Below are 13,807 nucleotides of genomic sequence, written 5' to 3'. Positions count from 1 at the left end.
GTGGGCCACATATGAAATACACTTACAATAAGGATAGCTGATGAGCATACAAAGTCGGTCAGATCACAAGTTAACAACCAATTATGGGTACCTATCTGAGTAAGAAAAGTTTGTAATTTTTTTTTATTATAAAAGTAGATGCGAGCATCAGAAAACAAGTGCGATATTTGACTTTTGATAAACTAATGCATCAATAGCTGGTTCCATAGTAGCAATTCTCAATGAAATATTTAAGGTGCTCATCAGGTATTTTGGTTCTAATTTTGCCCTTCGTGTGCTTCATCCTTGAAAATAGTTGCTCACAAATATAGGTGCTTCTGAAAACTGATGCCATGAATAAGGCGTGATTGTGACAACTGGGAGATGTTTCTTTGAGAGGATAAAACCTATAAAAGTCCAGTTAAGAGACACTGTCACATTTTTCTTTGTTCGCCTGTGTTAAGGAATTTTTACAAAAAAAATTTTTTTTTTTAAATCAACATTTTTTAAGTAAGTTTATGATTTTTTGTTGGGCTGCATTCATAGCCGTCTTGGGCCGCGGGTTGGACAAGTTTGATCTAAATGATGGCTATGAATACTAAAAGAAAAAGTATGCTTTCCTGAAATACTTGTATTTCATTATGATATTAGTCTAGGCACAGACCTGAGGCTTGGTACTGTTAATAAAGTAAACGTTTCCTGACCTAACGGAGAGCTTCCATTGCTGGCATTCCTCTATAATTACCAGTTATTTGGCTTTTATGCTGTCAAGCCTTCGTGTTAAACCACAACAGTAAAATCAGTCTGTATATGCAGTAAAGCATGCTTGTTATACTCACTGTGGAACCTAACTGGCTAATCTTCTGCGTTATGTAAAAAGGCTGTTTGATCCGGTCTTCTCTGATCCTCCCCTTCTTCCACAGTTCCCAATCCATCTGCTGATAGGACAGAGGCCTAGGAGGCACTCTGCACATGCTCAGTTTGATGTGTATTGTAGTGCATGTGATCGGCACAGGGCTAATCAGCGCTGTCCAGACAGAGGGTCAGAGGTCATGCAGCCTCAGAGGAGAATGAAAACTCCTCTTGCAAGATTAATGCTCAACCAGACACTGATAAAAGGCACAAGTCTGCTATATACTGCTGATGAGAATAGGTATTTAGTTGTTATATTTACTAAAATAATTGCATTTCCATGTTCTATGTAGTGTGGGAGACAAGATATATATAGTGAATGCAGGGTTCTGGGTTCAGGGACACTTTAAATTTCTTAAACCACTAAACCAAAACAGGTGTACAGAGCAGAAGTCCTCCTTAACATACTTGTAATAAAGCCAGGGAGCTAGGCAATAAGCATTTGCCAGATGGAATGACAGCAGGGGCGGACTGACCATTCGAGCATTCGGGCTCTGCCCGAGGGCCCGGGGCCAGTAGAGGGCCCCATGAGATGCCCCTGGTACCTTTTTTATAGACTTTTTTAGGTGTGGTTTGAGTGTGGGCAAGGACACAGGGGCCCCATGATCCCTTATTGCCCGGGGGCCCCGAGAGTTGTCAGTCCACCCCTGAATGACAGCCTGCATGTTTCTCTAGGTAGGGGTTTCTTTTTGAACTCGCCATTTTATTAAACTTGGTGTATGTGCTATGAGTAAATAAGATAGATAGTGATTCACTGTGCAGTCCCAGAGCCCAGATACACTGGTGTTTATCCCACAGCAAACCCTCCAAGACCTGCAGTCAGCTTCTGTACATTCGGAAAATTCTCAGTCGCTTTTCCGGAGCTGGCAGCCTGATGCATGTTCAGAAGGCATATCGCATTGGGACTGGCAGTCTTGATCTGAATCTGGAAAACACACTTGCTAACATTTTGAACATTTTTTTTTTCCTTCCATGGCTTGCAGTTTGGTACATCTGGATGGTTCAGTTAACGAACTCTCATGGCAACCCTGAGGCTGGGGTTGTGTGACTATGGGGGTTATTTACTAAACCTGGAGAGTGCAAAATCAGGTGCAGCTGTGCATAGAAACCAATCAGCTTCCAGGTTTTAGCGCTCGTTCACACTTGACTTTTTTTCCAACTCTTGCCAAACGCCCCTATAGCGTTTGACAGGCGTTGGTCCGGTGTTTGTGAAGTGTTTTTAACGCTCCGCAAACGCTCCAAAAACGCTGTATGCACGGTTTAGCGGAGGTTCGTAGGCGTTTGCCAAGCGTTAAAAACGACCCACAAACGCCTATAATGAAGTTTGAATGGTGTTAACGCTCCGCAAACGCTGGCCAGGCGTAGACTTGAATAGGAAGCTTCAACTCCTCCTGACTCGACCAGAGGTGTCCGTTTTGCTGCGACGCAACTCTAACGCTTCTGTGTGAACAGCACTATGTGCTGCAATGTGCAGAATTTTCAGAGGTGTTTGGAAAGCGGTAAAAACGCTTCCCAAACGCCTGTCTGCTGACAACGCTAGTGTGAACGTAGCCTTATTGTCAAAGCTTAATTGTACAAGCTGAAGTTAGAAGCTGATTGGTTGCCATGCACCGCTGCACCAGATTAAGTGCTCCAGTTGTAGCAAATCTCCCCCTCTAGCTTTGCCATAAGGGAAAAAAAAAATTAGTTAAAGCAATTTAAAAACGTATAAGCGTTTTCTGCTTTGTAGTGTATTTTATTTTTTTTTCTATTTAATTTTTTTTAATGAATCTCCTATCATGACTGAGATGTGTTTGATAAAATTGTGAGCATTCTTCCTGATTACATGAACCTGTCCTACCTCTGAAGTATTAGAAATCTAAGGCTCCATGTACACGGGACACTTCTGAACGATAGAAACTGACTGCTGGAAAACGTAGGTTAAAAAACTTCTGTTTAGCCGCATTTGCATACCGCGTTTATGTGCATTTGCGTTTTAGAAGGGTTTTTTAAAGATAAGCACAGGAGAATCTCCCAAATGCCCAGAATGCACTGAAAAGTGGTAAATTATTAACTATTTCAGACTGTTTCAGATAAATAAAGAGAGTAGAAGCAGAGGCAGCAGTATGTGTTGAGATTAGCTAGGTGTGTGTTGCTCATTAACATTTCTTTTGTTTCCAAGGGTGGGAAAGGTGTCTGGTGAAGGGAGTCATTAAGGCCACCTGACAGGGGGTCTTCAGGAGGAATTTGAGGTGTGAATGGTCATTAACAAATCTTTTGTTTCCAAGGGTGGGAGAGGTCTGAGGTGTGAATTGTTCATTACAATGTGTGACATGCTTGGTAGGAACATCCTGTGTTCAGTGTTTTGTCCATCTGAGTACCTTGAAAATGCTTTGCATGCATTTTTCATGATGAAAAAAAGTTCTGGCCAGCATCAGGAACTGGAAGAGTTAAAAAAAATAAAAAATTCAAGCGCTTATTAAACGCGATTAGCCGCGTTTACAGCGTTTTGGGTTTGAAACGCTGATAAAATCGACTGCTGAACGCAGAAAACTTTTTTTTTTTTTTTCTGCGTTCAAAAAACGACTGTAAACTCAACTGCCTGTAAACGACTGTAAATGAAGATGTGTACATGGCCACATAGGAAAACATTAGGGTGAGTTCAGGGGCTGCTGAAAAAAGCGCTGAACATCTCCTAAACGTCAGTTTATCAGCTGCAGTGTACATGAGCCCCAACATTCACTTCTTATGCCCTGTCTGTGGATTTTCATGGCAGTACCGCACTATACAATATAAGGAAGCATGGCTTGTTTAGAGGATAATGACACCAAGCAGCAGCCTTTTTTATGTGGACTTGAGATCCTTGAAGTCTTTTTTTTCTTTTTTTTTCTCTTCTTCAGGTTATAAAACAGTCCAAGAGTTTGGATGAGGTCTTGTCAAGGATGGACTCTGAGCAAGCTGGCCAACAAAGCCACTCCATCAGGAAATGGAAAGTCAAGCACCCTGCACCATATCAGAGGCTGGGAGCTTTCTTGTTGTACTCCCAGAAGAAGATGGCTGCTGCCAGGGCCCTGTGTGGGGCTGAGCAGTATGACAACGGCAGGGAGCTGGCTGCCAAGCAGGTGAGAGACTTGTAGACTTCTGGCGGTGAGAGACTTGTAGACTTCTGGCCTTGGTAATAAGGCACTGCAAATGGCAAAGTATTTCATTTTTTTATTTTTTATAACAAACAATCAGATTTTAAGTTTGCATCCAGTGATAGACAGAATTGTGAAAAACTATTTATAATGGGCTGGCAGGGTTACTGCATGATGAGCCTTTCCTTAATGTTTTTAGTATTTGCATTGCAGACATCAAAAAACGTTCTATGTTTAGGGTAATATTTTTCTTCATATTTTTTTTTCAAGTCTTCTTTTGGAGGCAAGGAGGAGAGTGTTCCTTGTTACAATATTGAGGGTTCAGAATCCGGGCTGGATGTTCGTCGTTCTCGAGATAACTTTTAAAAACCCATGAAATCTGGGCATTTAGCTCAGTACATGGAACTTTTGGTATTTAGTTGCGAGTAGAAGGCACCGGTGTGCCATCCAGCCCAGCTGCCTGTCAAACCCTGAGAGGCTCACAGTTGCTGCAGTTGAACAGGACTTGACAATGCACCTGGTGGTACTTCCAATGGGGCCCTCTTGCTCCCGCGGGCGCCAACGATGGGGCGCTCTTGCTCCCGCGGGCGCCAACGATGGGGCGCTCTTGCTCCCGCGGGCGCCAACGATGGGGCGCTCTTGCTCCCGCGGGCGCCAACGATGGGGCGCTCTTGCTCCCGCGGGCGCCAACGATGGGGCGCTCTTGCTCCCGCGGGCGCCAACGGTGGGGCGCTCTTGCTCCCGCGGGCGCCAACGGTGGGGCGCTCTTGCTCCCGCGGGCGCCAACGGTGGGGCGCTCTTGCTCCCGCGGGCGCCAACGGTGGGGCGCTCTTGCTCCCGCGGGCGCCAACGGTGGGGCCCTCTTGCTCCCAGGGGCACCAACGGTGGGGCCCTCTTGCTCCCACGGGCACCAACAATACACTGTTTACCCTCACTGTCACCAAGACAATTTCTACTCCCACTGCCCATAGTCCGGCCCCCCTCAAGTCTGAAGGACCATAAATGGGCCCTTTGTATATAAAGTTTGGAGATCCCTTGTATATATAGTTTATGTGGTATACTGCGCGTGTGTATGTTTGTTTATAAATATATAGATGTATAAACATTTCAGGAATTCAATCTGTAATGATAAAAATACTTTTGTGTGTTTTTGGGTGTGTTTTTTTTTTTTTTTGTTTTGTTTTTTTCCTCTAACAAAGGGTTTTTTGCAGTTGTTTGCTAGTTGTGGACACAGAAAAGCATTAAAAAGCTGTTATTGAGATACTTTGGTTGGCTGTTCATTTGTACAAAGGTTTGTGAATAATCATGTTATTGGAATGACTGGCCTTAGGACCAGATACAGAAGACTACTCCCCTCCACCACCCCAACCATGCCCCCTGAGGAAGCCGCCCTGGGCAAAACTTGTCAAGTTGCGGCATTTTTTTCTGCACACCCATCCAATCTGAGTTACTTACTGGCACTTAGTAAAAGATCAACAAAAGCTGCCGTGGAATCCTCTTTAATATCATGTTTTCTGAGATAACATGAGATTGATCCATTGAATGTTCTTTGAACACAGAAATCCCTCGCAAGGATATCCATCTGCACATATGAATGCTCCACAGAGAATGGAATTGTTCCATGTGCACTGTTAACCTCATCACTGGTCTTCCTACAAATTCCAACTTTAGAATGAGACCAAATTTTGGGCTATGACCATTCTATACTATACTATTATTGACTGTACACATTATTAAAAGCTATATTTTAAAATGCCCTTATTTTTCCAGCTGATGGACAATTGGTACGCCTTGGATAAAAAGTCTCAGAACAAATACATGAAGCGAGCGGCCCATCTGCCTGATCCTTGCTTGTCAGTCCTTCGGCCAGATTTGTATTTTGGATCTGTATCTGAATCATTTCAAGAGAAGGTGGATCAGTACAGCCACCAAGTCCACACGGAGGAAAGCAACACTTACTGCAAGTCCAATATTACAGCTGATAGGTATGTAGCGGATTTTGTTGTAATGTAAACTTCAGGATGTTGAGATGCACATTTACCACCATAAAGTATGTAAACATGCATGTTTGAAGTGACAATAAAGCCCAACTTTTTTTTTTTTTTCTTCATTAAAATAAAAAAAAAAAATTACTTACCTGATCTAAGCAGTGCTATTGCACACAGCAGTCCCTTACCAACTCTTCTGGAGTCCTCTGCTGGTGCTCTCCCCTCTTTCTTCTTACAATTGCCCCCATAACTGTGTGCTGGGGCACCTGTTCAGTTACACTCTCAAGTCGGGCTGTGTGTGTCCATAGACACACCGACTGCTCTTTACTCACAGGCTTTGACTAATAGTAGTAGGCACCTATAGCCCCCTGCTGCTCTCAGAGTCTGCTGTGAGACCATGAGGTGAAGAGAGAAGATCTGCAGTTGGGCACAGCGCTTGATCAAAAGAGTTTAGGAACAGGGAGGGGAAAACTAGTATTTGAGCGTTTTTTTACCTTTGTGCATAGAATGTATTAAGGTACAAAATGTTATGTTTTTAGAACCTATTTCAGGTCAGTGATACACCAACTAGTCAAGCGGTTAATAGGATGATGGCCCCAGAACTTCAACCTTCATAGATCAGTCATCAGTGGCCAGCATTGAAACACCTGCCTATTTATTGTTTTGTTGTCTGTGTACCAGTGGGGAAATTCCCATTCACTTGCTGTCTCAAACACATCAGGAAGTTGGAGGCTATCTTCCAAAGTGAGGGGAATGCTCCTCTTGGACAAGTGTCTCCTGGACACATTCTACCATTAGGGCTTGTTTATACAAGCATTGTCCTCTGAAGAGCAATCCATTGTGGATCGCTTCTGAGAAGGCATTTGACAGATGGTAAGGAAGAAACATACTGCCTGTTTGAACCCCTAAATATCTATACCCCTGCTCCACAACCACTTGGGACACTTTTAAAGGGCTGTGCTACCCACTGAATGTATTTGTCGGTAGGTGCAATGTATACCCCCGTATGGGTGCCTTTTCAGCTGGAGGCGGTAAAAACACCATCAAAAGAGGAGAAAAAAAAAATAACCATTAACCTCCTCTGATGGCATCCTTGTACTGAATGTCCTTAATCCCGGAAGGACCACTATGGGTCCTCCACACTAGGTGTGCATCAGGAGAATTCCCCTGATGAAGGACCCTACACCATTAATGTGTATTTTTCCTGCCTGGTTTAAGATCCTCGTGGTTCACATCTTCCCTCCCTGGGCCACATGCATCCTTTCCTGATTTTGAAACAATGGGCGCTTTAAGGCTGATAAGACAGTTGGTCTGTGTGATGTATATTATATAGTCACTTCAGCTCCTGAGGAAGTTTGCAAAACATGTTGAGGTCAACCCACATACGCAACTATTTGTATTTGCTAATAAAGTCAGAATTGAGTGATTATTTGTGTAATCGCTGACATTGCACAGTACTTTACCAGCCTCGCTATATTTTTATGGTCTAGAAATAATTTTTACAGATGTATAATAAATATTCAATCTTACAGACCTTGATCTTGTATGCCTATCAGTGCCTTATGTTCCATTATCGTATTTGTTTTATGTTCTAATACAGGGATGTTGGCACTCTCCCTTTTCAAAAAGGAGTTGTACCCCACACTATCTTTATGCATGCTTATCCTATGGGGAACCCTTGTTTTGCCTAAGGACAAGGTGGTGTTGAGGCACAGGCCTTTTTTTTTCCATCTAAGGTAGTTTCTGCATTCACCTCAATCAAGACATTGCTCTTTTATCCCCGTTTAATAAAAGATTTCTTGATGTGGTTTGGGCCAAGAGTCTCAGCCACGGCTTCTTCAGGAAGGCTGATAATTCTTTTTTTTTTCTTGTCGTCCTGAATGGACCCTGAAAGGTTACACTGGCTTCTCATTCGCAGGAGCTTAGGCAGACCATCATCCAGTGGTCTCATAGGTTGGGTTCCACCCTTTCCTGTCAAGGTGCACTCTGTTAGATCTCTGAATGCTCCTTGAGCATCTAGGCATCAAGCAACTGTTTCCAAGATTTTGAAGGCTGTCACCTGGTCTTTTGTTCAGTTTCTTTAAGTTCTACCTGGTAGGTATTTCAGCCACATCTGATGCCAGCTTCAGACGTAAGGTACTTCAGGTACTGTACCTCTTTGAGTTGTAGGCAGTCCCAAGTTTTTTCTTTTGCTTTCATTAGGGATTGTTTGCTGTGCTGCTCACCCCTCATTAGGACTTCGTTTTTACATTCCAAAGGTTAAAGACTTCCTGTGTCCCTCAATGAATAAGAAAGAAAATAGGATGTTTGTACTCTCCCATAAAATCCTTTTCTTTTAGAGGGAAACAAGTCCCATCCCTCTGTTTTTGATCATGCTCTGGGTACAGCTATGCTGCAAAATTGAGGCACGCTGGTAGTAAGAGGGTAATTATCCAGGCTGGTCTACAGGTTTGTTTTTTATTTTTTCGCCAGTGTCCAATCCTCCTATAGACAGCCAGTACGACTCGAAGATAAAGACGTCTCTGTGTTCCACAATGGGAGTCAAGGAAATGATTTTCTGGTGATTTATAAAAATTCTATTTTTGTGATTGCAGACTGAAGACACTGCTGCAGCTAAAGTGGCAAAGAGCACTGTGTGACCCCGGGGAGGCCGTGGGGCTTCTGGCAGCTCAGAGCATTGGGGAGCCATCTACACAAATGACACTGAACACTTTCCACTTTGCCGGCAGAGGAGAAATGAATGTCACATTGGGTATTCCCAGGTAAGTGATGTAGTTAAAGCCGCCATTTGTCATCTGTAGTGTGTTTTGTTTTGTTTTTTTTTGTTTCTTTCCCCCCATGCATACCCCCATGATTCGCTTTCATGATGCCCCATTACACAGTGGGGACAAATTATAAAGGAGACTATAAGTGACATCTGCCCTCCTATATACCTGGCTTCGTATGGCCTGCTTTTTACAGCCCAGTCCTAAAATGTGAATCCAGCAGTGACCTCTTAGGGTTACTGTGTGATTGGAGTAGAGCTGGCTACCGCACTTCAGTCATCTGACTGTGCTCTCCTTCTGGCTCCATTGGAACTAGCTCTCCCACCTTTACATTTGCTTTTATCATCTGCTGCTGGCTTGACCTTGCAGCTCTCACACACCTTACAATCTGACAATACAAATCTCCTATCAGCAACTAAGGTTCAAGGGCGTGCCTAATTGGATACAGATAATTTGATAGTTCAAGTAGGTCCTCATGTTGTATAGTTTGGTAAATCTAAAGTAAAATGTACCAAGACTGTACAGTCAGATTGTATTGTGTATGGTGAGCGTTACATTTAGTAGAGCATACACCATGTGCATATATATATATATATATATATATATATATATATATATATATATATATATATATATATATATATATATATATATATATATATATTTATATATATATATATATATATATATATTTATATATATATATATAATGTGCGTGTATGTTTGTGTGTGTGTGTATGTGTGTGTGTGTGTATATATATATAAATATATATATATCTATCCCTTCAGTTGTATCCGACCCTTGGCGATTGCATGGATTGTCACTCGTAAGTGACTATTTCCATGAATTCTCTTAGCAATTGTTTTTTACATTGTAGGTTGCCAGGTCTTTCCCCAACCCCTACCATGCAGGAGATCCCGCATGGCCAGGGATGAAACTAGGACAATTTAGACAGGAGCCAATTAACCTACCAGCATGTCTTTGGAGTGTAGGAGGAAACCAGAGTACCCGCAGGAAACCCACGGGAACACAGGGAGAACATGCAAACTCCATGCAGGAGGTGCCATGGTTGGGAATCGAACCCATGACCCAATTACTGCAAAGCAGAAATGCTAACCACTAAGCCACTGTGCTGCCCACAGACACACACACAGACACACACACACACGCGCGTGTGTGTGTGTGTGTGTATATATATATATATATATATATATATTGCAGCAAATGATTCTGTCCAAACCTAAGAATATTATTGAAATATATAATATAAATTCTTACTAGTCCTTAGATGAGGTGGCTATATTAGTTTCTCCTTTTTCATGCTTCTTTACTTTATTTTTACCCGGTGATCCTGCCAACAAGATACTCTAGGGTGACAACACCCACTCACTAAATGTAGAGAGGAGCAATTTTGCCATCCTAGGTAAAGAGGGGTTTCTGGACTACAGAACACCTCCCCTTCTCTTATGTCTATAACAGGGCATGTGGTCTATAGTCCACTGAGAGAACTGGTAACAAGCTATCACATTTTTGAGATACACTGTTTGATACACATTTGCTTTAGCAAAAGTAGCCATCCAGTTAGGGTTTACATCTACTTTTACATTCCCCCCCCCTCTGTTTTTTTTTTTTTTGTTTTTTTTTTAATCTTGCTACCCCTGATCTCCTGCAGTCTCTTTGCAACCACTTCCTGTCTACATTAGCTCCATTGGAAGCTGTATGTTACTAAGGGCAGCTGTCCTAATGTTGTCTGTACTGGAAGTAAATGTGGAAGGCTGACAATGCAGGAGCACAGTTGGGAAACGGGAACAAAGGGTTGTCACTATATAACCTGCATCTTCATGGGTCACCATGTATTTTTTTAATGAAAGCTCTAGATCTAATAAGATTGAGAATTGCTTTTGAAAGTGCATTGACATTTTAAAGTTTTATAGTAGGGATCTAGTAGCGAACAGGCAGTTCTCTGACACTGTAGAAGTTGTGATTGGGGGGGGGGGACATAACTGACCAGTTCCCTAAGCACTGTGCTGAGTATTTTTTCCCCATATATAGCAGTAGTGGGTGCCCCCTTCAACCGTTTATATTTTATTTTTCAATTTTTTTTTTTTGGTTTTTTTTTTTTTACAGGCTTAGAGAAATTCTGTTAATTGCAAGCTCCAATATTAAAACTCCTATGATGCGGGTTCCTGTCCTACTGTCCAAGAGAGCCTTAAAGAGGGTGCAAGCTCTGAAGAAGAGGCTCACTCGAGTGTGTGTCTCCGAGGTAAAGAAGCAGAGTAATGGTATTAAGCTAGACCTTCGCATTTGCATTTCAAACCTGCTTTGCCATATTAAATAAACCTGTTCTAATAGCAAAGCATAAATGGATTTTGTTCACTTGTATCTATAGCTGTTACATTTGGATAGGGTAGGGAAATGTTAGATCGCTTATCAAGCTTTTTTAACGTCTTTGTCCCCACTAGGGAGACTGTCTAAAACTTAAATAGCTTTGTCCTTGGATTTACAGTACCTTAGCTTTTTAATTTGTGTGAAATTGTATCTTTTGTAATAGTTATGTGATAACGGTACCACTATGGCAGTTTGCTACAATGTAATTCCAGCTCTGACTGCATGCTTTTTGACAGCCTGTCTACAACAGAATTCTGTCTATGAATGGCTCAGTAAGACCAAGTTATGTTCCTAGTTCAAGCATCGCTTCTGATTTTTCAATTTTCTGAATCACAAAGTTAGTGGTGCTCATCATGCACATTTTTCCAACTTGCTAAGAAACTGTCTCGTACTGTGTTCGCCATCGATCAATGTAGAGCATTAATATAAAAATGTGCCAAAGTTATATAAAAAAAATGCAAACTAATGTTTATACAATCCACCCCATAAAACAAATACATATATTTGCTGTAAGTGTTCAAAATATATAAAAAGTCCAAAAAGAAATAATTATAAATCCAAAAATTATGAAAAAAAAAATATAAAAATGAAAATGAAAGTCCTTCCAGTCCTTTCTCACGATGATAAAACCTCAAAAAAGGAAATATCACATAGTGTATTATCTTTTTGGTACAACAAAATATTCGTATTTGTTGTACCAAAAAGATAATACACTATGTGATATTTTCTTTTTTGAGGTTTTATCATCGTGAGGAAGGATTGGAAGGACTTTCATTTTTATATATTTTTTTCATAATTTTTGGATTTATACTTATTTCTTTTTGGACTTTTTCTATATTTTGAACACTTACAGCAAATATATGTATTTGTTTTATGGGGTGGATTGTATAAACATTAGTTTGCATTTTTTTTGTATAACTTTGGCACATTTTTATATTATTGTTTCACATCTTTAAGGGTGAAGGTGTTATTTGTGTTGTGGGGATTTAAGATTTAGTCTTAGTTGATTTTTTGTACTTGTCACTTGTATTTAAGGAAGTGGTATTTATAGATATAATGTAGAGCATTAGCCTACCTCATCGCAGGTTATCCCCTTCTCAGTCTATCATGAATGCTGCTGCCAGACTCATCCACCTTACTAACCGTTCTGTATCTGCCATCCCTCTCTGCCAATCCCTCCACTGGCTTCCCATTGCCCAACGGATAAAATTCAAAACATTAACAATAACATATAAAGCCATTTATAACTCTGCCCCAAATTACATCACCAATCTTGTCTCCAAATATCACCCAAACCGTACTCTCTGCTCCTCGCAAGACCTCCTGCTCTCTAGCTCCCTTGTCTCCTCCTCCCATGCTTGTCTCCAGGACATCTCCAGAGCTTCCCCCATCCTCAGGAACTCTCTACCTCAATTTATCAGACTATCACCTACTCTGCTAATTTTTAGGCGATCTCTGAAAACCTCTCTCTTCAGGGAAGCCTATCCTGCCCTCAGCTAATATTGGAATCTTCTATTCCTCCTATCAGTCCATCCCCTACAGTTATTACCTTTTGTACCACTAGCCCCTCCCTCGTAGATTGTAAGCTCCATGGAGCAGGGCCCTCCTAACCCTCTTGTATTGAACTGTATTGTCTCCCGTTATATTGTACAGCGCTGAGCAAACTGTTGGCGCTATATAAATCTTGTATAATAATAATTTAAAGGATACCTTTCATTAGTTAAAAATGCAAGCTTGTGCGACCTTCCTCAGATAAGTTGCTCAGGAATTCTACAACTCAACAAGTCTCCCTGGAAGCACGGTCAATCTATCTAAAAGTGACGGATGCAAGTATTGTGTGTGAATGGCGTCAGTGGCAGGATCTCCTGTAAGGGATCTCCTGGAATTGTCACCTATGTATGCTCACACAATGTCCCTTGTGCAGGGGGAGATCTATCCCTATCTATGGCCATACATCCCCATATATAGCAGTAGTGGGTCCCCCCCCCCCTCAACCGTTTATGCATGGAACTTTAGCAAATAATTGACTCTATTATATAGAATTCCCTTTTTTTTTTTTTTTTTTTTTGCTGAACATAATGAAGAAATATTTCCTCATATCCTCTTTAATTCTCTTTCCAGCTCAAACTGTACTGCTCAGAGTAGCTTTTTTTTTTACATTTCCACACACTAGTAGTTATAGCTTCTAGACAGCGGCATCTGAATGCCTGATTTGTTAAATTCAGCCATGTATGGACTTCTAATCCTTTGCTGCCGCCAATATAGGTATTATGCCGGTAGCAGCACCGCATTGTAATCGGACTTCTGGCCAGCTGTAGTCACTGGGAGCTTGTTTACATACTGTATTTGCAGTTGACTTTCTAGTTGAAGTGATATTACCGCCTCCTGATCGTTTCAACAGACTAGAGGTGATATCAAGACTCTAATAAACCCCTGATGTCTTCCTAAAGACAGGTTGGTATGAACAAGCAATGCAGCTCATTGTAGATGGTGTGAACAAGCAGTGCAGCCCAGCATAGCTGGTATGAATGAACAATGCAGCCTAACATAGGTGGTGTGAATGAGCAATGCAGCCCAACATAGATGGTATGAATGAACAATGCAGCCTAACATAGGTGGTGTGAATGAAAATGCAGCCCAAGGTAGATGGTATGAATG

General features: G+C 41.6%; 1 protein-coding gene across 1 annotated transcript in view; it reads left to right on the top strand.

Moving 5' to 3' along the window:
- POLR1A (RNA polymerase I subunit A) overlaps positions 1 to 13,807 on the top strand; it is a 148,009-nt gene that overhangs the window by 77,478 nt on the left and 56,724 nt on the right. The window contains exons 23-26 of the mRNA XM_089692295.1: positions 3,771 to 3,992; positions 5,778 to 5,992; positions 8,590 to 8,757; positions 10,889 to 11,024. Of these exons, the coding sequence (XP_089548421.1) occupies positions 3,771 to 3,992; positions 5,778 to 5,992; positions 8,590 to 8,757; positions 10,889 to 11,024 (741 nt within the window). The remainder of the gene's footprint in view (positions 1 to 3,770; positions 3,993 to 5,777; positions 5,993 to 8,589; positions 8,758 to 10,888; positions 11,025 to 13,807) is intronic.

The sequence above is a fragment of the Staurois parvus genome, unplaced genomic scaffold (assembly GCF_062004578.1).
Source record: "Staurois parvus isolate SC_StPar_1 unplaced genomic scaffold, SC_StPar_1.0 ptg000581l, whole genome shotgun sequence".
NCBI lineage: Eukaryota > Metazoa > Chordata > Amphibia > Anura > Ranidae > Staurois > Staurois parvus.
Note: the sequence above shows the minus strand (reverse complement) of the source record. Positions and strands in the feature narration are given on the sequence as shown.